The 27,894-nt window shown below is 38.0% G+C and overlaps 2 protein-coding genes across 2 annotated transcripts in view; one reads left to right on the top strand and one right to left on the bottom strand.

Moving 5' to 3' along the window:
- Positions 1-7,554, top strand: part of LOC145980002 (uncharacterized) — a 61,426-nt gene extending 53,872 nt beyond the window's left edge. The window contains exons 8-10 of the mRNA XM_083112948.1: positions 6,707-6,883; positions 6,996-7,100; positions 7,220-7,554. Of these exons, the coding sequence (XP_082969074.1) occupies positions 6,707-6,883; positions 6,996-7,092 (274 nt within the window). The 3' untranslated portion in view covers positions 7,093-7,100; positions 7,220-7,554. The remainder of the gene's footprint in view (positions 1-6,706; positions 6,884-6,995; positions 7,101-7,219) is intronic.
- Nse1 (SMC5-SMC6 complex component Non-SMC element 1) overlaps positions 5,468-27,894 on the bottom strand; it is a 37,562-nt gene continuing 15,135 nt past the window's right edge. Inside the window, exons 4-6 of the mRNA XM_083112949.1 lie at positions 27,194-27,386; positions 11,703-11,819; positions 5,468-5,841 (exon numbers count right to left, since the gene is read on the bottom strand). Of these exons, the coding sequence (XP_082969075.1) occupies positions 5,665-5,841; positions 11,703-11,819; positions 27,194-27,386 (487 nt within the window). The 3' untranslated portion in view covers positions 5,468-5,664. The remainder of the gene's footprint in view (positions 5,842-11,702; positions 11,820-27,193; positions 27,387-27,894) is intronic.

Here is a 27,894-nt window from a genome sequence, read left to right as displayed (position 1 = left end):
TGCGATCGAAAAGTCACCGAACCCAAATTTCAAAAAATAATTTCACCGGTCGGAATGATGATAATGTAATAATTTCTGTGGAAGCTGGTTTGCGAGGATCTTGGCTGTACACGACACAAGACATGGCGCTGAGGAGTGGCACTAGCAGTCGTGGCGAGGAAATGAACTACGAGCAGTGCTGGTAACAAAATAATCACGCCAGTTGCAAGGATGAGTTTGTCGGTGGAGGAGCGTGTGTTTTGTTGTTTTAAGTCTACAGAAAATCCACAAATCTTCCACGAGGTCCCCCTCCACTCGCAGAAAATTGGTGTCTGGTGTGCTGTGTCCAGATCACGAATTATTGGACCGATTTTTTTTTTAAAACCGAGTGAACTCTATTGTGTACCAGGACATTATACAGCAGTTTATCGCACTTTTGGACGCCGCTGAACGAGATGTGTGGTTACAACAAGACGGGGCAACATGCCATACGTCCAATGCCACCATGGCATTTCTGCGTGAATTTTTTGATGACCGCCTGATTTCATCAGGGCTTTGGCCGGCAAGATCACCTGATTTAACCTCACCCAATTTTTTCTTGTGGGGTTATTTCAAGGGGAAAGTGTACGAAAATAATCCCAACGATTTAGATACCCTGAAAACCAACATTGCCCAGTGCATTACTGCAATTAATGTGCCTATTCTGCATCACGTAGCACGAAACATGTGCAGTCGCATACGCATGCTGCAGCATGGGGGACACTTTCAGCATCTCTTGTGATGTGCCTACATCCACCCAGATATCCAATGAGAAAGATCTACACGATCACGCAGGTAAGGTTCACTTGTTCCTTACTTTCACAGTTTAGATTAACTGTTGGTTTGGTTTACCTGATTATTTTGTTACCATCACTGCTCATAGTTCATTTCCTCGCCACGACTGCTAGCGCCACTCCCCAGCGCCATCTCTTGTGTCGTGTACAGCCAAGACCCTCGCAAACCAGCTTCCACAGAAATTTTGACATTATCGTAATAAGGACCGGCGAAAAAAAAAATTGAAGTTTGGGTTCGGGAACTTTTCGATCACCCTATATATATTGTTAAAGGAACATGGTCTTTCTGTGGTAGCCCTGTACTTGGAGAGATTTACTAAGAACAAGAGTTTCTCTATCCAACATTCATTTTAAACATAAATTTTCTGCACACAGTTCTACAAGACTCCATGAAGTTAGAGAACCTTAGGATTTTTAAATCAAACTTAAGATTTTGTTCACCATATTAACACCAAAGTGGCATTTTATATCTGGGTCATTATGTGAAATCACCCGATTGAAATACAAAATGTTGCTTCATAGTTATAGATTTTTTTTTTTTACTGATAGTCCATAGTGACAAATATGTAATATTAAACTTGTCCAACAAAAATTTTTGAAAATTTGAACATTTTCAGAAATTGGGTGGACAAACGAACGCACCATGTAACAAAACATGTCATATCTCGGAAACATATGTGGAGTATTGTGATGATTTAGGTATTGTTGGAGAGGAGGACAGTCCTAACAGGAAATTAGTATACTGTATTACCACTATTAGCTATTCAGAAAGTAGAAAAATCTTTAAATAATGTAATATTTTGTGGTGAAAAAGACACTTCACTTCGGGTAATTGTTTGATAGTATCTCCCAGGTTTTACCACAATGAAAACTGATACACAGCATAATCAATACATGCTCAACATAATATGAAAAAATGAGAAAAGTAATATTGTCCATATTAAAAATATAACTGGTTTCAGTATTCAATATATCAACCATTGTTTGCATTGGCACACAGTTATATTTTTTGAGAAATGGCCCTAAAACACTCACAAATTACCACTAATATCAGTACACAATATTGTTATAAATATTGAATACATGGGAGAAGCATTTCTATGATGTTTATCCACTTTTAGCTCACAGAGACCACAGTTTTTGACCAGAATTGATTTTCTTGTTCAGAGATTCCATTAAGTATTAAAACAAGCAATTTGTACAATTGAAGAGAGAATCACTTTCTGTCTTTCACAACTAGAAATACCACATAGATGTAGGTGTGTTGCTTACTTTCCACGCCACGTAACATCGACATTTTGAATTATGATGTAAAGAACATTGAGAACTGTCACATTTAATCCAAAAAAAAATGTTCTCTACTATATGAAACATAAAATTTTTGTTTTATATAATTTTTAATTAATTTTAAATTGAAATTACATCTTATTGTAATGTGTTTTTATGAGTGTTGGTTGATTATTTTTGTTTATTTAATGTTGCTTTTCTGTAATTGTTTACTAATCGCGCAAGGGGATGAGATGAAATGAAATAATGGACAATCACAAACATAATGGAGTCAACACAAAATGCACTTCTGCAGAGGATTATACTTGCTCTGATCACAGGTGCCAGAGCCTCGTTAGCCTACCAATGTCATCCCAATGTGGAAAAGAAGTTGGCAATTAAATGCTTTCAGTGATAGTAGGCCAGCCAAGATACAAAAATGCTTTAAAAAATATTTTACCTGCATGGAGTGTTAATAATTGGCATTCATGCTAGATCAGTCAGCCATAGGTCAGGCACTAAAAATTTTGACCTTGAAAGTCATTTCAAGGTGATATTGTGACCCATAAAGGTCAAATCACAGTCATCCGAATATAGTATGTAACATATCAAAAGATAGGTATGGACAAGACAAACAGTTTAGTGCTATTTTTAGATCAGAATGTTGGTCATGTAGGTCAAAGTCCATTCCAGCATTTCTGTCAGACACGTGGCCACCTGTTTTTAACATTGGTGCTTGCTATTAACCTTCCACGGATTAAAAGCTTTTTAAAGCCTACTTGGAGCAAATTAGCTTGTTTTCCATGAGATCTTAACCATATATTATTTACAGTTCTGGAGATAATTTCATATACATTAAAAATAATATGTAACGATATGCCAATACTGAACTTAGAAATGAAAGTTTTGATTATATTATGCTATTGCCGGCCCCTGTGGTGGAGTGGTTAGCACATCACGCTACGACACCAGGGGTCCCAGGTACAAATCCTGGCCTTGGCATAGATGTTTGCGAGTGTCCATCATATCATCACTCATCCCCATCTTCGCAAATGAGCAAAAAGTGGAACAAAAAGCAAAGTAAAATAAAGCAAAGTAAAATATTCAGAAAATATCAAACCATACTTCAAAATTTGAAACTTGTTTTTAATCTGGACTGGATTTTCTGTTTAAAGTGGGATTCGAACAACTATGTGCCTCCACGGAGTCTCAAACTTCAGATGACTTGATTGAAAGGAACATCAAAAGTAATATGTTTATCTAGCTGTTTCCATCCAATTCTATTTTACATCATTTATGTACCTAATGGTCCAATCAAAACTACGAGGATGAACAGGACAATCACAAAGATAAGTACATGCCTTGACCAGGGTTCGAAGCTGGAATTCCTAGCTTGACACTGCCCACTCTGCCAGAAGCCTTTACCTTCCTGTAAGGTACTAGCATACTGTGAGGTCGAGGTGATGGCAATCAGTCTGCAACAAGTTACTGCCCATATACACTGGAATAGAAGAAAAGCCATGTATGAGAATGCCCGAAATGCATGTAAAAGAATGCCCCCTTGAAGTGGCAGAAGCCGAGTGCAGCACCACAAGGAGAGATGTTCATTCATTTTGTGCAGAAAATGCTCGCCAAGTAATTTGCTTTGTATTACATTGTATTACTGAGCCACGGTGGCTAAGTCTGTAACGCGTCTGACTACCATGCTCAAGGTCCCGGGTTCGATCCCCGGCCGGTTCAACTTTTCTAACGTTGGAAGCGGTGCCCAGCCAGCGTCGAATAATATGGGTACCTGGGGGAAACCCTGGGGGGTAAAGGTGGTCAGGGGCATGATGTTGATCACATCACCCCTACACACGACCGGATCAAGAAAGTGTGGGGCCTTACCCCCACACCCCCTATACACCTTCATGGCGTGGTGCTAAGCACAGGGGAACACTTTATCTTTTTTTTTATTACATTGTAAAAGTATTATTCACTACACTTACAATGCGAGTTCAGATATATGTGGTATTTGCACAATTTGCCGCCTAAGGAGCAGCCACTGCTGCTTCTCTTCCAGTTCTGTCATTAGCCTTCCATCGATCTTACAATCTCTGTCTCACAAGTCTAGCATGCTGCCACTACACCACGAAGACCACTTGTACTCAGTATGCAGCTTGAAGAATGACAGCCAATGTTTATATCTTTTAGTTTAACATCATCTCATATCCGTATTTCTAAAATTATGCAAAATGCAATTGTAAATACCCAGCTGGAGTACTCTTTCAATCTCACTTTTCCCACAGGCTGGTGATTGGCCTGTTTTCTTTCTCCAACATTTCTCAGTACCTATGAACACACTACTTTAAAGTTTCACATAACTAACAGTGAATACGAATACGAAATGTTGTTAAACTGGAAAACCTTGGCAGTGGCTTCTGGGCTAGGTTGGGTCAGGTTATTTCGCATTTGCAGTAGAACATTTGATGTGTATATTGCTTATTTAGTTCTGCTCAAAATGCTTGCTTTCGATACTTGATCAACGAACTATTGGTATCTAAAAATCATTTATAATGTTTTACTAGTTATCTTTGCTTGTTTTTAAGTTGTATATAATTTTTAAAAAAATACAAAATTGGATTTGAGAATTGGATTTTTAGGAAAATTTTATAGATATGTGTAATAAAACATTAAAATACTGACCAGGGCAAAATTTCTTGTAATAAAAGTAATCACTAAAAACGTAATGTTTCCACCCTCTAACAGGGTCTTCTTCAGGTGAAGAAGAATTCAGATATAAATAAATTATTATTGTGAATCCTCATCTGAAGAAGACCCTGTTAAAGGATGGAAAGTTAAGTTTTTAGTGATTATTTTTATTACAATAAATTTTGCCTTGTTTCCATGTTAATAAAATATTAAAATGCTGACCAACAGGGTTCCCATCATCAGATATGAGTGGTCATGTTCAATTAAAACTTTAAAGCTCAATTCAATTTTCCACCCTTCATAGATCAAGAAGAGGCTAACTACCTTTGGCAACAAGTTTTAAAGAAAATAAACTGATAGCACTGGATTTGGAACAACTAGTAAACCAACTCCTGTAAATGAGTATGCTAAATTTGCTATAAACTCGCAATTAATAGATTGTGAAATAGTATTTTGTGGATGGTGGCAGTGAAGCATTGGAATTGATAGATACACAGTAAAACATGGATTTTACGTTTTTTCAGGGAACCAATCCAGAAAAGCTTAAAATGTGTGAAAATGTAAAATTGAGAATTATAACATTTTGCTATGTTGGGAGCATCTAAATTTATAATGCTGGAAAATGTTAAATTCAGGAACATAAAATCATGGTTCAAATGTACATCTAATGTGGATTTGCATTTACATAAGAAATTAAGTCTACAGACGTATGTTTTATTGAAATTACTTCAGGTACATTGTAAATTGCATTACTGAATACAAAAACTTTATCACACACATACGAGGTTAGAAAATGCTGTGGGATTTTAAGAGCAACATATACAATAGAAACAAGTAAAAAATGAAGAATAACAATGCACTTCAAAATAGAACTCATCAAAACAATGAAGGAACTTTATCGCCTTGGTCTAATTGATGGTGATGGCCCATCTTCCTCAGGAACTCTCATCAATTCTTCTGCATTTGGCCAATCTTTATGACAATCAGGACACATTGGTTGGGAACGCCTCTGGAAGTACTTTTCTAGGCAGTGTTTGTGACTTTTAATTCCACAGAACGCACATGAAAGACCCTGGCAATAAAAAAAATAATTATTCCTCTACTGCTGGTACAGAAACTGTTACATGAAAAATTCAGACATAAATTTGAAGAATCGCAAACCCAAAAAAACATTTTGAATAAAATTATGTATAAATAAATATACATGGCAAAGTACAAATGTTACGTCTTTATTAAATAGGGCAATGATAATTCATTAACTTACAAAGTTTTCATATGTTATGTTTCAGAACATCGAATGTAATATGATTTTCAATATTTGAAACTTTTCTTCCACACGTTTATATTTTATTCACTTTTAAAAATAGTGTAAATTTAGCATTTTCGCCCAATTTCAAATCGAGAATCAAACTTTTCCCGTGATTCGAACCCTCAACCTCCTGGTTATGATACCTTCACGTTATCTTCCTGGGTCCTTCCCCTTTCACCCTGGCTTAGGGGTTAGCGATATCTTTCATTTTAAGTTGACAAATAGGCATTTTTCTGCATGGACCCCACAGCAAGGGACACTCTCGACATTCGATGGTGGGGGAAACTGGTCTTGCATGGTTCTCGGGTACCTGCTTTGAGGGACCAGCTACATTTCTCCCCCCACCCTTCTTCTTCTTCTTCGGCCAGTCAGTCGCGTAAATCTGCTTGACTGACCAATAAATGACCTCGTAATTTAAATTCGAACTGGAAATCTTCCTTGGGCAACCCTATCTTCTTCCCTTCATTGTATTGCTTAACTTGAAGCTGAAAGGAAGCCAGAAATCAAAATCTCCAGATGGATTTCAGGCGAGTGTGTGGTTTTTAAAATGTGTTGTTTGTTGTGTTATTTTGTGCGACATGCATAACGATGTCTTGTCATTAAACGAAAGGCCATTTTTCTCCAACAGGAACGATGCTATGCTGCCGACGGCAACCCTTTCAACACCGGTCCTTGGAGGCCTCATCATCGAGGACCTAGCCTTCTTAGACACCATTAACGGGGCTTTGGTTGAGCTGGAGAAGAATGAAAGGCAGCTTCAAATCCCCAAACCAGAGACCATGTTGGTGGAGCAGCTCGAGGCATTGTAAGTTCAATCAGGTGACGAAGATGTTTCACGTGTATTTTCGTGTGTGCAATCTTCTAAATTGTTGTTGCCGTTTCTACAGCTATTTTTTCTTTCATTTTTGTCTTTGCAGTGACAAGAAACACAGCAGCCACACCAAATGCAACAACAGCTTGAGGCTCCGGCACCCTCACCTCTACCCGCACTGGAAAAGAAGAACAACAATGTAAGGTGCAAGGTGGGTAATTTGTAGAAATTCAAATGTTTGTTCTGTGCCTGTATTTAATTGTAAATCGATAAATCTCTGCATGTCGGTGTTAAACTCATGCCTTTGTCTTCCCTCTTTGTATTTTGCAGAAGATCTGCCCAGAGTGTGGCAAGGAATCAACAACAGTTCCCCAACACTCGACGAGGCACTCCTACTCCAAGAAGCAGATGCAGGATTACTTTGCCTCTGAGGGGATGAGAACAATCCAAAATCCTGGTTGGCGCCTCAACTGTAAGGTTGGCAGCTGCCGGGGGAGCATCGTCAGGATGGGCCAACATCTAATTCAAGATATTCAAAGAAGCGGGGGACGAAAGAATGCGAGAGACTGATGGTGCTTTCCTGGGGGTGGGTGAGGATTGACGAAGAGGAGGGGCAGATTTGTAAATTTTTTAGTTTAATTATTATTATTGTTGTTGTTATTTTTTTGCTGATTCATTTGTACCATCGAAGTGTTAATATTTTTTTAAATAATATTCTTGTGTGTTCAATTGTGTTTATTTTTTATTGATTATTATCTACGATTATTATTTTATATTCATTGTTTCTTGTATTGTATAATTTGTCTTCTTTGATTTGTAAATATCTGTGTGTTTTCTATTGTTATTTTTTTTATAAGATTTGGAAATTTATTTTGATTGTCTTATTTTTTCTATTGTTATTGTATTAAATAAAAGTATTTTTCTTTTTTTTAAAAATGAACTATGGAATTTTATTTAAACCATCTTTGCTTCTTGTTTTTGTAGTGAATATTTTGGTTTCGTTAAAATTAAAGAAATGAGATATATGTAACAGTGATGATAATTGTTAATCGCAACGACAGTGGTTGATGATGATTGAATTGTCCTAAGTCCACTTTATCCGAACCACTTGTGCCTCCAAAGTGTAAAAAAAATGAAATAAGTTATAATAATAATACCTGAATAAAGCCTGGGTTAATCGCTACGAGTGTGGGTGATGAGATGGTGATGAAGTCACGATGGAGGAATCTTCTGCCAGTCTTGTCTGATTGCTACGATGGGGATGAATGATGGTCGCATAGATTCACGTCCTATGTAAGCACAGTTTCACACAGGCACAAATCCTGTAGCGTGCTCTAGGACCACAGTCAATAAGGCAACACAAAGCCTACGTTCGAGCGTGCTTATCCTCAGTTAACGTCTCTGCAACCTCTCGAAGAGGTCTCTCTTCGATAGCTGGAGCAAGACTGTGCGAAGGCGAGCGGTAATGGTGGAACTTGTTCTGCCATCTCCCCTGGATGGCGAGTTTAATCTTCGTCTTAAGTGAAGGTAGTGATTCGAACTCGTAATTTTTCTCATTCATTTTCGTAAAGAAAACTAGACACTTTTTGAATGTTTCTCATTTTGGTGAAGAGAACTTGTTATTTTGGTATTGAAACTTGAAAAGTTTCAAATTGTATTTCATTACAAATTCATATTACATTCAATTTTTTGAAACATTAACATATAAAACATCAAAACTTTTTGACATGCGTTTCCCTTACTTGCATGTTCTCTATACAGAAAAAGAGTAATTAATAAAAAAAAAAATAAAAAAAAGGAAATGTTTAAAAACTATATTAAAGTTTTGTGCTTATGACCTCTCCTTTCAGATGCTTGTATTCAAACCAGAAGTATGACTATTTAAAATTTATTTCACAGTGGCCTCTATTATTATTATTATGAATGGGGCAGATTAATCATACTTTGTCAGTATCATCAAATATAGGCACACCAATGCACACAATTACAGACCTGCAAATTCTACCTTTTTGTTACTGCTTTTATGATTAATCGATTAATTTGCTTTATTTTACTTTGCTTTATGCCACTTTTGACTAATTGCAAAGATGGGGATGATATGATGAAATTGATGAATGGGCACTCACAAACATCCATGCCTAGGCCACGATTCGAACCTGGGAACCCTGGTGTTGTAGCGCGATGTGCTAACCACTCCGCCATCTACTACTTTTATGAACAAAAACACAAGTCATAGTTTTATATATGGGAGGAATAATAATAATGTATAAGAACAGCAGTGTTACCAGCTTCAGAAAAAATCTGGAATTTCACTTGTAGCAGTGGCCATATGGACATTGGATTGGTGTTTTAACTCCACTTTATGCACAGTAAGGCTAATCTAGACTGGCCCTACAGTTTTAAGTGGGATCCAAACCACTATGTACCTCCACCGAGAATCAAACCCAGGGACGTTGGATGGGCAAAATTTGGATGGAAGCATGACAAAAGATCACTTAAAAAAAGGAAAGTACACATTTTTTAAAGCCTTAATTTTGTGTTGCTTTTGTATCAGAAAAAAGCAGTCATTAAGGAGTTCTAGTTGATTTTATAAGACCTATCCAATAATTCTCAGAGGGAAACAAAGGACCTTCTCAAACTCAGCTTGTTAATAATAGTAACAATGTGTGTACTAATGAACAAAAAAGACAATTGAAATATCATGTGTAGTTTGCAATAACTTTTTCTGATCATACACTAAAAGTTTAGTTAATTAATTTTAGTGACCAATGACACCATCCACATCAGAACTTGTTCCATGGGTTTTGGTCTGTGCTGAAACTGAAGTGGGGACCGGTTTAACAGCACAGACTGCTACAAGTTCTGATGTGGATGGTAACAGAGGTCATTGAAATTCATCGACTTAAATAAACAGGATATGTAAGCATGGTTCATGCATGTATTATTTCAATGCTGTCAGAATGGGCGCTGCTACTAAAAAAAAAAAGCCAACTGGACAAGAGATTTACGAGTGGAAGTGTTTTTTTTATGATTATTTAGCTAAACACTATGTTTCAAAAATACAACCTCTGACAATAAAGTTCGGTGAATGATCCTGAATATCGAAAGTAGATGAATTCTTAATGAAACCTATCTTACTGTCCTTCGAAGTAGTCCCCTCCCATGGCTATGCACCATTGAGAACGGCTGTACATGTCCTGGAAACTTTTAGAAAAGTCTTCTTTCGGGATGGTGTTCAAGACCCTCGTCACGTTCCGTTGGATGTCCGGAATATCCTCAAATCTCTGACCTTTCAAAGCGATTTTGAGGCGTGGGAAGAGAAAGAAATCTGGAGGATTCAGATCCAAATACAGTGTCCATTTTTTCAGTTTATTTTTTTGGCATTTTCTCCCCACCCCCTATGTTGATTTGTTGATTGGCAAACGAAAATGGGCGCACCACATGACTGGGGGGGGGGGGGGTTATGCAAGAACATGTCCAGGGTCTCCAGGAGACCCCAGGGTCTCCAGGAGACCCCAGCAGGAAACCTGGAAGAGGTCAGGTTCCTATCCACTGGGCTGAGAAAGTCTACAAAAAGCACCATTTGCAGCCTCCAGGGCATCATTTTGAAAAACTCAAAAATTCAAGAGGGAAGGATTTTTGCATGAAAGTGTTAAGAAATGCATGTACAGCTAAATAATTTGATATATGTAGGGTTAAGAGTTTTTGTTTTAAGCCAACTTTTATGCACAGATAGTTTAAAGTGGGATCTGAACCACCAAGCATCGAACCTGGGAACATATAAACAAACAGCAGTGAAACAAATATTTTTTGACATTATTCTGTATAATAAATGGTAACAATATACAAAGGGGTGTAAATTGATAGACTACTCAATTGTGTGTACAATGAGGAGAATGTAATGACCCCCGAGTTGGCCATAACTTTGCTGTGTCATATTATTATTATTTGACAAACATTGTTATATTATGGCTAATATATTGTCTCATGTTTATTATAGTTTTACTTATTTTTACAGTTAATAATTCATATATATGTTCGTAAATATTTTATGAATGCCTTCAGCCAATTTTCCAATATGGGCACATTATAATCAGTATATCTAAATGTACCGTGCGTTCATTTCGATCTTCAGCCGAGAGATCGGGAGCGCTGACGGAGATGCCGACATTTGCGGCCTTTAATGCCCACTTATTTTTATGGACATATTGCAAAACGAGCACTAACCTGTGTTATAAGAGTAATCAGTAAAAATAACATTAGGTACATTACAGCCCCTACTCTACTCTATTGGGTATGGGAGAAATTCGAGAGTACTGTTGTGCATATTTTTGGCTTTACTGGAAATATTTCTGCATTTTTCCGACATATTTGTAATTTTTCATGACATATTTTCCAATTTATATGACTTTTTACTGTTTTATAAAACATAAAGTCCCGGGCCCTAGTTATCACAAGCATAAAAACACAGTTCTTCGTTGTGACACAAGATTTTTTTTATCTAAAATAATAATGAAACAGACTGTTATATTACAACAACGTAACACTGACAACATATATTCTTTTAATTTCTTAAACCATTGTTATAACTGTATCTTTAATCAAACTAAAAATAAATGATGAAGGGAGTGTGTGTTCTCCTAAAATGTCGCAATGAAAAACTGTGTTTTTATGCGACTCCTACATTATTTTGAATGACTCCTCCAGATCAATTGGAACCAAGCGTACTTGTAAGCTTATCTTTGTTAAAAGGAATTTATAAGATTCAAGTCAATAAACTATGTGTAATAATTTAAATTTCAAATTCTCATACCTGAAACACCAGCTGATTACACAGAGGGCAGTTCTGCAAATATTCACCATATGCCTCTCGCAGATGAGGTTCTAATTCCAAAATACTTCTCACAGTGAGATATAATTTACCATTGTGCTGAAAAATAATATACAAATGTTATTTGGCGAGAAAGTTAAATCTGTTACATATAATAAGTTAAAAAATCTACCGAAAATTTGAGTTAACTGCAGGTTCTGTGTGCCTCAATATATAGATGGGATGAAAAAATATTACGAGCCAAATTGCACATCAACATATTCACTCACTTAATTTTATGCAAAGTCGAGTTTCGGAAATTGAAGTAAAATGCCAACAAAGCAGTTGACAAACACTACATCAACATTAGAACGATTGGATTGGATTGATTTGTTGTTTTAAGTCCACTTTATGCACAGGATGGCTAATCGGGACTGGACCTACAGTTTAAAGTGGGATCCGAACCACTATGTGCCTCCACCGGGAATCGAACCTGGGACAACATTAGAATGAGGTCTGGCTAAAAGAAAAAAGATTGTTTTGATTGATTTGTGGTTTTAAGTCCACTAATCGGGACTGGACCTACAGTTTAAAGTGGGATCCGAACCACTGTGCCATGTGCCTGCACCAGGTATCAAACCTGGTAAAAGAAAAACGAGACAGGCAACCCTGTCGGAAGTATACGTGCAGCAGTGGGGAGTGCATGCACGGGAAATAAACCTTCAAGCCCCGGGTCGCTGTCACTCATAGTTAGTCTGTGAGCAGTGCTTGAAGATGTAGGTCCTCAATTCTGTTGCCGTAAAATGGCAAAAATGAAACTCTAGCAACTTATTAACCTCAAATTCCTGTTGAAATCGAAGAAATCACTGCTCTCATTCGAATGCTGACCCAGTGATCATTCCGAATAACGTCAATAATTTTTGCCACATATTCTCCTGATGTTGTCGTAACAGGGGAGAGAATTCTATTTTATTTTCCACGCAGCTTTCTTTTCTTTTCCTTCCTTGATAAAAAAAATTCTAGACTGTGAAAAAGTTCAGTCAGGGCATCAGTAAATACGTACAAATTCAATGGGATTTGGATTAATGAAAGTTACAATTTTTTACGTCTACGGAGAAAAGTTCAATGTAGAATTCACACTTACTTCCCAGTACCAATAATTCATGCATAATTCATGTAATACAAGGAATTCCCAGTGAGTAGCCACCCTGTAATAGATGCAAAACAATCTAACATAGTTATTTTTAGTGGTTTTTATTTTATTTTTTTTCTTAAAAAAGTTGGGGGAAACCAGGATGAAATGTCGCAGATAAAATAAACACGACTAAAAATAACTGTGTTAGATTATTTTGCATCTACAAAAAGTGGTTATGTGAACCTTTAAGAAGAACATAGATATCCTGTAATAGCTTCTTCTTAAAAGTTCGCTTCTTACGGATGCAAAACAATATATTAATTTTAATAACAACCATTTAAAATTACTGTATATTATTTTGCACAGGTGATAGGAAGAAGCATGGGAATACTGTAGTCCTCATGTTCTGAGAGTCAGTCTATCAAAAATCAAGCTACTTTTAAGTTCCATTGTCAGTGGCTGTTGTCAATGTGTGCGTTTCCTAAAATTATGAACTTCTGAGTTGCCTTTAGAATGTTTTGGCCACAACTTGCATTCAAGAGAGAAAAAAGGAAGGGAATGCAAAAGAGAATTGGTCAGTATATGGCAGTGAATTGTGGTGAGTGAATGTTGTCGAGCTCCTGGTTGAGCCTGAATTTTTCGATGAAATTACTACATATAGTACATCTCCTGTGTGTACCAAATCTTAGTGGAATTTACATGTTGACACTAAGACAAACCAGGCAATGTCGACACTGAAATCCAAAACAAACTATTCAATAGCCACCGTGGATGGCTGACCCGAAACTGAGAAGAAATCCATTATCGTGTTGACATTCTCCGTGTGACAAAAGGAGTACTAATAGAAAACATAAAACTTTTTGAGTTTATCTATCGATCATTCCCACACATTAGCTTCCAACTTATTAATAATTGAAATGTGTCAGACACTGTGTATTTTGTTTCAATCAGATTGTGATGTACAATTTTTTTGTGAATAGGATACTTGGAGCTCTTGAAATAAGAAACTTAAGTAATTGACCCTCTGATAAATTAGTTGTTAGTAAAAATTTGCGAAACAAATATGTACATTTGTGTGGTCTATTTCCCCCAAAATACTAGTCAACTTGTGTCCAGTTCCTTTTATCAAGCCATCAAATCACAGGAGTCCTCCCTTATTATCATAGTAGATTATAATTTCTCTCAGATAACAGGGTGTGGCTGCGGTGGCTCAGTCGGTAACGCGTCTGACTACCATGCTCAAGGTCCCGGGTTCGATCCCCGGCCGGTTCAAATCCGGGAACTTTTCTAACGGTGAAAGCGGCCCCGGCGCCCACCCAGCGTCGAATAACATGGGTACCTGGGGGAAACCCTGGGGGGTAAAGGCAGTCAGGGGCGTGATGCTGATCACATCACCCCCACTCACGACCGGATCAAGAAAGTGTGGGGCGTTACCCCCACACCCCCTATACGCCTTCATGGCGTGGTGCTATGCACAGGGGAACACTTTACCTTTTACCTTTTTACCTCAGATAACAGGGGCACAGCACAATCTCTTATTCTCAAATGAAATTTGACAAAATTGAACCATTTCATGTCACTACCAACTATATAACTTCAATGACATAAAAAATGATAACGAACGAACATTAAATTAAGTATGTAATGTTAATAGTAGTGACAAGGGAAATCTGATCCTCTCATTCCGGAAGACAGTCATCAAGAAGATATATGCATTAAATGAATTTAAATCTATCAGAAAAAACTAACTTCAGACGGGTAATTATAACTTTATTCATTTTTAAAAATCCGCATTCTTAGTTTTATGAGAGCTGTGAATTGGGATGCTCATTGGCAAATTTTATGAAATAGTGTATGACATATTCAACAAATGCATACCCTCAACGAAAATTCTATGAAAGAAGTGTCTGGCTGGTTCTCACGGGAACTATAAAGAATATCAGAAAAAAAAATTAAAAAATAACGCTGCCTACGCTGATTATCCCGATCTTCGTGATTAGCCAAAAAGTGGCACAAAGGTGAAGTAAAAAACAACAAATCAAAAAATTAATCAATGAACGTGCTTGAAGACAGATTGATGGGAAGAAGCAGCACATACATAATTGGCGGAAAACATGTGCTTACGGTGTCTATGACTGTAATGTGACAAAAGGAAAACAGAACGGTACAAATAGTGAAAACCTTACTTGAGGGCAGGAATGAAATCACTGATACTTAAGGTTGTTAAATCGTACAAAATCATAAATTCACAATGTTCACAATACAAGCACCACTCATCCTATATATTTTTACCAGTTGTTATGTACAATCATTGTGATGTTGTTTATTTCTATTTTTCCATCCATAAATTTATCAAGCATTTACTTAATTTATAAAGCATATTTATGGCATAGTGCACATAGAGTACATATTATCTGTTAGTACAAAACAGTACACTTAACTGACACTAACACACAAACACTTATAAAGATATATTGTTTGTTTTTATGATTACGTGTTCATAACCATATGTAAGCTGTATTTTTTTTATTTTTCTCCAGTTCAAAGTTCATTCTGGCTTCCTTGAGATTTCATCGACTCAAGAGAATGAATGCAAGGCATGGTACGGGATTTGGACTTGGGAAGTGTATTGGACATAAAACTTCTCAGTTCAAATCCTGTATCAGCCACCATGAAAACATCTTTGCAGTGAAGATGAAGAAAATATTCGATATTCTTTGGTTTGTTGTGCAAAGTGGATTTTAAGTGTTTCGTAAACTTGTACAAGGATTGGAGTTGAACCAGCGCATGCTTAGTTATGATTCAGGTAGTTCAAATATTATGTTAAGTTGTTGAGTACAGAGACTAAAAATGAATTATCATTTTGTAGAAAATACTTTTGTTATGCTCATTGATTTTCATTAAAATGTCCTAGGCCATCAGCTAAACCCCGAGAAAGAGAATATCTTAGTAAAAAAAAAACTTGACGTGGTACTGGTGTGTTCAGTCACACACATGACCTTAAAATGTTTAATATTTGGAGTTTGCTTGCAACGTCACCATCAACCAAGCATAAACTTTCTAGACAAACAGTACCTACCCTTGATTCATGCATAGATCTGGCAACATGGCACTCGGTTGCCATGAGAAATGGTGCTGCCACATATTATCGAAAAGTTAGTGCAAAATTGCCTTTAGGTCCCTCGCAAGGAGCAGAGTTTACATTTGCCATTTCACATACTCAGACTCGATATATATAGGTCAGTCAAAAAGTAAATGCAATCATTTTTTAAAATTTTTCACAGCAACAATAGAAAACTTACAACGATATCATTTTCCAACATAGTCCCCCTGCACTTCAATACACTTGGTCAAACGTTCCACAAGCTTTCCGATACCCTGAGAAAAAAAAGGTTTTTGGTTGAGCAGCAAGCCACGTATGCACCGCTTCCTTCACCTGTTGATCTGTGTCGAATCGACGGCCTCTTAAAGCATCTATAAGTGGACCGAACAGATGGCAATCCGACGGAGCTAGATCGGGACTGTATGCAGGATGCTCTAACACCTCGAAGCCCAGATTCCGAAGAGTTTGAGCGGTGTTGGCGGCGGTATGAGGACGCTCGTTGTCATGCAACAAAATAATTCCTTCCAACAATCGACCTCGTCGTTTGCTTCGAATTGCAGGCTTCAACTTGTTCGAAAGCATATCACCGTATCGTTCACTGTTTATTGTTGTCCCCTTTTCGACATAATGTTTCATAATTACCCCTTCTGAGTCCCAAAAAAGTGTGAGCATCACTTTTCCTGCAGAGTGTTGACGCTTGACTTTTTTTTCACTGGAGATTCAGGGTGTTTCCATTCCATGCTCTGGCGTTTGCTCTCAGGTTCGAAGTGATGGATCCATGTTTCATCTCCAGTGATGATTCGTTTCAGAAAGCCTTCACCTTCGTTAGCATGTCTGTCCAATAATTGCTGACAGATTCTCACATGATTTCGCTTGTTCTCGTCAGTGAGTCCTTTAGGGACCCATCTCGCACAGACTTTATGAAAGTTGAGCCTGTTATGGGTAATTTCTCATTCAGAACTATGACTAACGTGCATATGGTTTGCCACTTAATCAACAGTCACTCGTCGGTTATTCAAAACCAGCTCACAAATTGCTCAATGTTGTCATCAGTAGTGGATCTGGCCGGACGACCTGCTCTTTCCTCGTCCTTCACACTTGTTCGACCGCTTTTGAACTTTTCAATCCACTGGTAAACACTTTGCAGCGGTAAATCAATGTCACCGAATTGTGCTGAAAGTCTTCTATGGATTTCAGCTCCTGATACACCTTCAGACCACAAAACAGACGCTGTTCTTCTGTGGTGCACACAGGCAGTGGCGCAGCCATGTTTACTTGGCAACACTGCAGAGCGAACTGAAGTGATGACGCTGTAACCTGCCACAGACAAAGACAACGATACTATCTATCGGCTTGCGAGCGCAGAAAGCTGTACAGCCAACATACGGAAGAAAAGAAAAACATTGCATTTACTTTTTGACTAACCTAATACATCTACAAACACAAGTCACAAATGTTACACATGAAATATACTAACCTACGAAAAATTCTTAATTGAATAAGGATTTTAAACTCAAATTTAACTGATCAACTTCAAGATACATTGTCTTGCAATAATCTTAGTCTGTCAGATAGATCGTTCTGCAAAGGACACTGTCCATCCTCGATAAACTAAACTAAAAAACTTGCCTCAGGGCATTTATAAATTCAATGAGATTTGCATTAATAAAAGTTGCAGTTTTTTTCACCTACGGAAAAAAAAATCACGCATAATTCCCGGAGTCAATAATGCACACAGAATTCCAAGGAATTCGTGGTGAGTAGCCATCCTGAACCAGCCATTGCGCCACTGGCAACCTAATAAAACAAAACCTAATTTTTGAGCCTTCCACAGAATCATAAAAACTTGCTTCAATCTTCAGCATTGCACAGTTAAAATATTTATGAACAAAGTATTCTTAATATAACCTATGAGGAAGATAAAAATTGACTTATCAATGCAATTTTGTGATAATAGCTATTAAAGCAGTGATGACGGGACAAAGTAAAAGTATGTAAAAGGTGGCACAAAAGTCATCACCCTATTTGAACTGACCTTTATTTTGACATCTTGTTGTTTATATCAGCAGTGTTTTGTCAGTTAACCCCTCAGGCCTGTTCAACGTACACGTGTACGGACCCTCATAGTGCTTCTAGAGGCGGTTCGACGTACACGTATACGTCCCGTGTAGTAGTGACGAAATGATGCATGTTCTGCCATCTGTTGTTTTCACACATAAACGAAAATGCATGTAACTCAAAAGTAGACTGCAATGTGCTGCCATCTGTTGGTTTTCCTTCCAATTACATGAAATTACGTGAGATTGCATCACTTCATTACGTAAAAAAAAATCTGAGAAATGGCATCGCAAGAGCGGATAAAGGGCATCGAAGCGGACGAAATTTGTGCGCTTTTAGAGGAAAGTGACAGTGAAGGTTCAATTTATTCATAAGTGAAGTAAACTATGCAGAACAGGAAGTAGATAGTGTCAGTGATAGTGAAAGCGAATTAGATGGCAATACATCCTCACCTGTTGCGTAATCGAATGTAACCTGGAACTGGAAAGAAGTTGACGACTCTTTCAAAGCAAATAAACTTACGTTTTGTGGATTTTGTGGTCCCCGAAAAGCAGTCAATAATGTCCTTGATGCCTTTTTGTTATTATTTGACAAAGAAGTTGTAGAACTCATTGTCAGAGAAACTAACTTATATGCGAACACTTATATTCAACCATGCACATTGAAACCACGTTCACGAATGCGCAAATGGCAACCAGTTACCATGCAAGAAATATATCTTCTTCTGGGAATATTTATGCTTATGGGTTTAGTTCAAAAGTATTTATTGGTGTTCAGATTGTGAAGTAGGACTATGTTTCGAAAAATGTTTTAAACTGTAAAACACAACGTTGCACTTCTAAACTAACAAGAACACAAGACAGAAGGAGAACTTTGTAAGCGCAACACGTAAATTTTTATTTTTATTATTATTTTTGTTATTATAGCATAAATGTCATTATTTATACATTTTTATGTAGAGTGAAGTTTGGTTTACAAGTCCTGAAAATTTCATTGTAATTGAGCAAATGGTTTTTAAGATATGTTCAATTTTGTGACATTATGAGAAAATTGCTGTTTTGGTGATTTAAAATTACCGCCTCTCGCAGTGGCTGATGGGTATTTAACTCCCGGCTTGAAGGGTTAAATAGAAGATACTCACGAAATTTATTGTGTGCGAAAATGAATAAGTATACACCACAAGAATGTGGAAAAAATGTGACAATATTTTTAAGGACTAATCTATCTGTAATCTTGACACAACGAGAATTTAGACAACATTTTCCCCATCGTCCAGCGCCTACACCACACACCATTCGACATCCTGATATTTGAAGTCATTGGTTTATGTGAAATTGAAAACATTTCCCGGAAGATTCTTTCCAACACCAAATTTGCATCAATTCAAATGGTGGTCATTTATTGGATGTTATCTTTAACAATTGAGGACATAAAACTTACAAGTATCAATAAATAACACAAAAAAACCTACTTTGTTTAATTTAAAACCCAAACTATAGGCTAAGAAAATCAGGTGATGACTTTTGCGCCACCTTGTAAAATCAATGAAGGTAAGCATTTTTGGTTCAGCTGAGGGAGCATTGGTTTTTCCACGCATGCAAAACATTAGGGGTATCACTATTATATACAAAAAACACTATTTCCTCTACTGGCAACCCATCAGCGCATTCATGCGATGATTTTTAATTATGTAATGCTACTTGTTTTTTAATGGTTAAAAATTTGAGTAGCAATTACTGTAAAATCATATAACTTTTAAAATAGTTAATACACGAGAGAAAATTGTATTTGAACATGATTTTTTACAGATTAATTTGTTGCACAAAAACATAACATGCACCAAAGCGTTCTAGGGTAAAACTAAACAAGTAAGCAAAGTATGCTACAATGTAGAGTTCAGGGTTCGAATGGATGTTATTGTGAGTATCATCATATCATCCCTCATCCTCATCTTCATGAATAGCCAAAAGTGGCGGAAGAGTCAAGCTAAATAAACCAACTTGAACAATCAATCAATAAATAACATAAAGAATACATGGACAAAGCATTTTTATTTTTATTTTATAATCCCATGTGGGATTTAAAGAAGTACAGACACAGCTTGATAGTTGGAATGAGGAAATTAGAAGAGCAGGAATAGGCACAGATGAGATGGTTCGGACACATGCTATTCTTGTATTACGTCTTATATTTGTATGCTTATACGAGGGTCACTATTTATATTTTGAGCCTAACAGTTAAAAAACAGGAATTTGGCATTGAAAACTGCTTTATTGTTTTTCAAAGTATTCTTCTTTATGGTCAATACAGTTTTGCATTCGTTCGAACCATTTGTCAAAGCAGTTTTTCCAGTCTTCTTGAGACACCTCCATAATATGGTTTTCGAACGCATCAACGGCATCTTCCGCCGACGAAAATCGTAGTCCACGCAATTTATTCTTGACATTCGGGAACAATAAGAAGTCAGTGGGTGCCAAATCAGGACTGTATGGTGGATGACCCGTCAATTCGATTTTTTGACTGTTCATAAAGTCGGTTGTTAGACGAGATGTGTGACAGCTGGCATTGTCTTGATGAAGAATGATCCGATGGCGTTTGTTTGTTTTCCGTATTTGACCAAAGACCTCTGGCAAACAAATTGTTGTGTACCATTCAGAGTTGACCATTCTACGTTCCTCTAAAGGCACAGTTGCCACATGACTAGTTTTCACGAAAAAAACAGGCCACCATTTGTTTCGATGTGCTTCGAGCGCATATGTCCATGATTCGTCACCTGTTACACTCTTATATACGTCTTTTGAAGCACCACGATTGTATTTATTGAGCATTTGTTTGCACCAATTGACGCGAGCGTCTTTTTGAATTTTTGTCAAATTGTGTGGGATCCAACGAGAACATACCTTTCTCACAGCTAAATGATCATGTAATATTTTATATATGCTGGTGGAACTAATGCCTATGGTTGCCTCAATCTCACAGTATGTCACATGACGATCTTGCAGTATTAGGTTTCGCACAGCATCAATGTTTTCTTGAACAACAACTGATTTTGGACGACCTTTGCGAATCTCGTCGGTGAGCGAATGGCGGCCGCGATTAAATTCGTTATACCAGCGTTTTACAGTGGCAAAGGATGGGGCTTCATCACCAAATGTGGAAGTAAGTTGATCGATGCACTCTTGTCTTGATAATCCACGTCGAAAATCGTAAAAAATCATCGCACGAAAATGTTCACGAGTTAATTCCATTTTATTGTTGTCGCGCAATCTCCAAGGCAACATAAACAACACAAATCAAGCTATTGACAAAACATTTGAAGTACGTTATGGTCAATAATGCCAGACGATTCCGTGCAAACGTCAAATCGCGCCTAACTTCAATCAGTGTTGCCAAGGCTCAAAATATAAATAGTGGCCCTCGTACTATTCTTGTATTAGGTATGTCTAATAGTTGTATGTTTATACTATTCTTGTATTATGTTTTATATTTGTACCAATGATGACATCTATTGCATTATTGTAATGCTTGATTGATTGATTGATTTGTTGTTTTAAGTCCATTTTATGCACAGTAAGGCTAATCGGGACTGGACCTACAGTTTAAAGTGGGATCCGAACCACTTGTGCCTCCACCGGGTATCGAACCCGGGACCCCTTGATTACAAGGCGACGACGCTACCACTGCGCCATCGGGGAGGCCATTATTGTAATGCTTAATGATGAATAAACATATTGATATTGATGCAGAAAGATTGCCAGTAAGAGCTTACAGTGCACAATGAGCGGAAATAAGGCCAAGGGGAAAACCAAGATGACAGTGAAAAGAACAGATAGAGGAGAACGTTAGCAGAAGAAAACAAGATTGGAACACAGTGGAAAGAAAGGAATGTAGTCTTGTATTCTATGCCGACCCAGTCAGAGGCAGGAAACGGTGAAGGATGATGATGATGAATCCCATATGGTTCTTTCATTATTGTGTGATTACTAAGCCAATATACATGGTATATTCTGTAATGTATCGAATGATGATGTGTGTAACTTCTCAGCATTTCTTGGCATTCTCATTGGATGAAATTTCAGTTAATTGAAGGGTAAGCAAATGTGATGCGAGTGGTTGTTTTACACATAGATAATACATGAGCAGCTAACAACTGCTATAGCAGCTTGGAGATACATGCTAAAAGCACCAAACCTACATGTGTATGCATCTGATAGCAGAAATACAGTATTTGCTCATGTATAATGCACACTTTTTTCCAAAATTTTTGCCACAAAAAACTGTGGTGAGTATTATGTAGGGAATAATTCAGACAGTTAACATTAAACCGTACAGGGTCATTCCATTATTTTGAGACACTGGCATTGATTTTTCATGTTTACAGAACCCTATCATGTTATATATCATTTTAAAGCTTAAATTCTGCAGTTTCTGAATATGGCAATAGTATTCCATTCAAGATGGTGACACTAATGTGCAATGCAATTGAAATAAACTCATCACAAAATGAAGGAATGTTCTGATTTTTATGGTACTTTGGATGAAAGAAAAGATAAGGAAAAAGAAAATAATAATTAAAATGTATTACTGGCAAAATAATATGACATACATGGAGTGTGTAAATGCCTTAATGGAAGAAATCTTGTGCTGCTAATTGCTAGCTTGAGGGTCTTGAATGTGCCTCTTATAAATGTTACATTAGTCATGGAAAAAGTATATTTTGAAGTTCTTTTTGAAAAAGTAAAGAGGAAATGAGCAAAACCACGTATAAAAGTTTAAGGGTCATTTACCACGATTTTTCACTTTGTAATGTAATTTTAAAATTTAGAAATTTCACTCTTACGCGTTGTACAATTTAATGGTTGAATCCTATTAAGTACGAAGATCCACTGTCTTCATTCACAAAAGGGTACGGCGTCTGAAGTGGAGATAGTACCGCATCACTACTTTGTTTGTTCCCGGGTGGCGGCAGTTGCAATTTCTCCCGTTAGGCAGCGCTGGAGTGTGTATCCTGGTTTGTGTCGTCTGCTTCCAGTTGTCAGGTGGCGTTGCCGGGTGGTGGTTGGGGGCTGGGCCATGCTAGTGGTGGTAGTGCAGTTCCTGGTCCCCACATGGCTGGAGGGGGTCGAGTATGTGCACCGCATCTTTTCTTTTTCTGGTCGGTGATCTTTTTGAGGATGGGGTGCCAAGTCGGGTGTGCCTGCCCATTGTCCAGGTTCAGTGCTGGTTTCTGTTGGATGATAGAATGGGTTTCTTTGACAGAGCTGGTTGGCTAAGTATGGATATGAAGGAGATGGTGTGGTTAGTGGAGTGGAGGTGTTGAGAAAGGCCTGATTTTTGGTGTGTCTTTTTTAGCATCTTTTATGAGTTCATTAATCTGTTCTTGGACAGCGCGGATGGTTCTGCCAATGTAGGTGTTGGGGCATTGGCATGTGACCTTGTAGACACCTGGGGATGGAAGTTTGGTACGTATTCATGATGAAAGTTGTGCAAATTACTCACAATTATAATATTAAAATATATTAAAAACTTACGTTTTGCGAGTACGTAGTAGTTCTTGAAATTGGTTAGTGCTCTTCCGATTTGGGATATAGGTTTGAGGGCCTTGGCAAATTTGCCAGATGTAGTGGGGTGGTATTGAAAAGCGATCTATTTGGGTTTGTGTTTTCTCTGCCTCGCGGGTGTCGGAGCTGGGCTTCTGCTTTTGCACACCACATGGATAGCTGGCGTTCGGTGTAACCGTTGTTTAGTCCTATTTCCGTTATGCATGCTATTTCATCATGGAGGTCGTATTCTGTGCAGCTGTGTGTGAAGGCTCTTCTGTAGAAGTTTATCCATACTCCAGCTTTCCATTTTGCTGGGTAGTTGGATTTGGCATGGACGTACTGGGTGCCCGAACCTGGTGTCCTGTATACGGACATGATGAATTTGTCTTGTTGTCGTTGGATGCTTAGGTTGAGAAAGTTGAGGCGGCCATTTTCTTCCCTTTCAACAGTGAAATTTATGTTAGGATGTATGTTGTTGAGGGCAGTTAGAAGATGGTTTAGGTCCTCTTCTGTATCTTATATGTGCAAACTCTGGTTGGGTGAGTATTGACTTCTCTGTCACATGCAGTACAATATTAGATAGGGGTGCAGAAAAGGTTGCCCTTCGCTAGGCCTCCTGTCTTGTGGAAGAAACCGTCTTCGAACTGGAAATAGTTGTGAGTGAGGCAGGCTTGTAGGAGGTTGTAGATTTCATCAGTTACAAATGGGGGCGTGCCATTGCTGAGGAGTCATGTTCTGGTTGAGTCAAGTGCAAGGCTGATTGGAATAGAGGAGTACATATCCACATATCTATGCTGGCTAGTTTACAGTTGTTGGCTTTGACGAAGAAGGTGACAATTTTGTTTTGCTTCAAGGCTGTTCTTTAGACAGTAGGTAAGTTTGTCATTGTGAGCGGTCAGTTTCTGGAGGAGGCATTTGATCAGGTGAACTGGGTTGATTCTCAGAGGAGTTCCCGGTTTATGAGTTTTGGGAATGCCATATGCACAAGGAAGGCTGGGGTGTGTGTTGATTAATTTCTTCTACAAAAAGTCACTTTTCCCCACCAAAAACCAGGGTGCACATTATACACGCATAAATACATTAAACATGTGAATAGGTTAGGCTGGTTAAGTTTGGTATGTTTCTGCCATTAGATGCATATATGAGTAGGTTAGGTACGTCAGGTTTGGTGCTTTTAGCACTTATCTCCAAGCTGCTATATGTGAGGATAGCTGCTAGTAAATAATGTGTTTTTTGTTTGCCAAGTGGTGGTGGTATTCCTTGGCAACAGTAAATGAATGACTGTCTGCGGAGAAATCCAAACACTACAACATGGGACATTAAAATTGTTCTGCAAAAAGAACATAACACGTAGGCGTATCTTTTATGTCTTTGTAGCATGTGCATTTAGTCAGGAATCAAATTAATATGTACAAATGTAGCAGTAATCAATTAGAAGTTGGGCCAAGTTCAAGGCATGAAAAGATTTTCGAAAATGTATCTAATAATCATTGACACTTGTAATTGGTGAACCTTGAACTCAATTTTCGTTAGTTATTGTAATGGTTCAGATTCTTCTTTGCTGGTTTGATACCAATTCCATTTTAGACTAGACCCAGTCCCAATTAGCTGGAAATTTCTACTGTCTTCAGTAGACACAATCTACTGTTATCAATTGTACTCTATCGTGTTCTTGGAAATCTACTGAAATTCAATGGTTTCCTACTAAACATCTTCAGTAGACTTGCTGTACATGTACAGTAGAGAAACCACAAATGAAATATTATCTTCATTATTACATGTAATGTTGTATGTAGTGTGTCAAGCTTAACATATTGGCTGTAAATAAAAATTGTCATTCATCCTGATTAACAAATTATTTTTATTACAACTTGAAGTAGACAGAATTTTCAGCAGGTTCCAGTTCGTATGAAACTCGAAAATCACATTTCATTAACAATATTTCTGGACACACCAGGAAATCCGGACACATCAGGGAACAAAGACACACCAGGGAATTCACACTCCAGGGAACCTGGACAAAGCAACCAGAAGATAGCCATTGGAAATCTCTCCAGAATTACAAGCTGAATTCTCAGGAAACACAATATAAAAACCATTCACAAACCACCACCGAAGATCAGAAGCATACTACAGAACCCGAAGGACAATTTAGGACTTAAAACACCAGGAGTTTACCGTATTATCTGGAAATGTGGGAAAGCATACATTGGGCTGACAGGGAGAACAATATAACAGCACTGCAAAGAACACCAAAGCTTCATTAAGAATTTCCAACACAGAAATTATAGCCAAATTATAAAACTACTTGGACTGCATCATCAAAGAAGCAACAGCCCTTCATGGGTAAAAAGATAATTTTCATTGCAACACGGTGAAACGTTCTTGCCCCACTTCGGCAGAGGCAGAGATAGATCTCTCTCACTACCGTCGTTTCAAGATTACCCATAATGATAACCTTTTCCTCCAGCGGTGTCATGAGACTCTAAATTGCTCTCAGGGTTCGGGTGAATGTTGCCAGTTAAAAAAGGTAGCCAAAGGCTTGACCAGAGCGATACACAGGATTGACTTTAACATATAAAATTTTATTCAACAACAAAGTTCAGAAAGAAAACTTAGACTAATACAGAGAGGTTATGAGTTTAAATTAAGGTAACAGGACTTTAGACACAGAAATACAATGGATAAACTTAGTCCGTTCTCAATTTACCTTGATACATAGGGACCTAACGTTTACATATTAAACCAGTTACTAATCTATCTCCTAAAATAATATTCCTATTAGAGCATAAATTTCTACCTCGCGGTTGGAGGATGGGGGGGGGAAGTAAAGGAAAGCTGATTAGTCACTCTCTCACCTGAGGGTAGAGTGTGTTCTTGGCAGTGCCAAGTTCACTTCTCTCATCCTAAGACAGAGCGTAACTTCTCTCATCCGAAGATGGAGCGGATTCTCTGACCAGTGGACAGCCTCCAATCTGTTGTCTCTCGTCCGGAGACGGAGCTCAGCTTCTCTCATCCGAAGGTGGAGCCCTTACTACTCTTGGTCTCTCGCTGGATATGGCAGAGTGAGTCTCCTTTGAGGTGCTTGGTGTCCCGCCGGAGCGGAGAGCACCTCCTCTCACCCGAAAGCAGAGTCCTTCTCCCTTTCTGGTGTTTGGTCTCTCGCAGAAGTGGAGCACACCTTCTCTCGCCCGCAGGCGGAGACCTAACTAACTTGCCAGCCAAGCTTTTGCTATTATATAGGGTCTGCGATGCTAGCGAAAAAGGGTGGAGAAGAAATAAACTATTAAAAGTATATTCCTAAAGTAAGTTTTCCAAAATAGAGGTGGAACTCATTCTCAATTTCTTAGATTCTTAAAAGGTCATAAAAATAGAGGGGGCAACTCGTACAATTTGTGATGAGACGGGTTCGTTACAACGGGGCTCGAACAGGGCCCGGCTTGGCTAGCAACAGTCAACCAGCAGCATGGACACAGCAGACACGGTACTCGATTGGTCAACCATCTTCCCCAGGAAGCTCCCTCCATGTACATCATTACTGGAACATTTCTGACAAAGGTTATATGTACAACATGCAACATGTTAATTTCTTTTAGTGAAATGCAGAAAGCAAACATCAATAATAGTGAAGAAACCTTTAATTGTTGCATCTTACCTGAATAAGCCATTTATCCTGGGCAAACTTTGCCATCACCTTCTGTGCTTCTGATTTACTCATATCTTTTGGGAGTCTACTGCAAAGATTAAGGCAGGCTGTTGTTGAAATGTGTCCATCCTCTGACGTGGCAATTTCCTCAATTATCTTCTTAAATAGCTCCAATTCATTGGCTGCGTAAGCTATAGATGCCCTATAAATAACAAGAAATTAAGCATATGCAAATAAACACAGTCTTTTGTGGACAAATATTACCCCAAAAATGGTATCCAAACTTATTTGGTAAGAACAAGTGAAGCACATGAAAATTATGAATATCAGATAAAAACACCAATGAAACACAACTTGTTGAATATACGAGGGTTGGAGCATAAGTCATGATGACTTTTTTTCTTTCTTTCGAGAATGCGGGACAACACAGAAACCAGGGGCAGTGTATTGTGTTGTGGAATGTATGAACAATGCAGATCATCTGTACCAGGTGTAGGATAGGAAAGAGAGCAAAACATTCTTAAAGATAGCATCGTGCCACGTGTGTTTATAAGTCAGAAAGCATATGTTAGCATTACAAGAACACAAGAGGAGGAGCATAATACATTAGGATACTCTTCTCCACAGTCTACCCTAGCTCCCTGCGGCATTCTCTGGAATTTCTCTACCAAAGAACGGCTATTTTGATTCACGAGTGCTGTTAATGCTAT

This window comes from Lepisma saccharinum, chromosome 27 (genome assembly GCF_977018435.1).
Source record: "Lepisma saccharinum chromosome 27, izLepSacc3.1, whole genome shotgun sequence".
Taxonomy (NCBI): Eukaryota; Metazoa; Arthropoda; class Insecta; order Zygentoma; family Lepismatidae; genus Lepisma; species Lepisma saccharinum.
The sequence above is the reverse complement of the archived record's forward strand: the minus strand, read 5'-3'. Positions and strand labels throughout refer to the sequence as shown.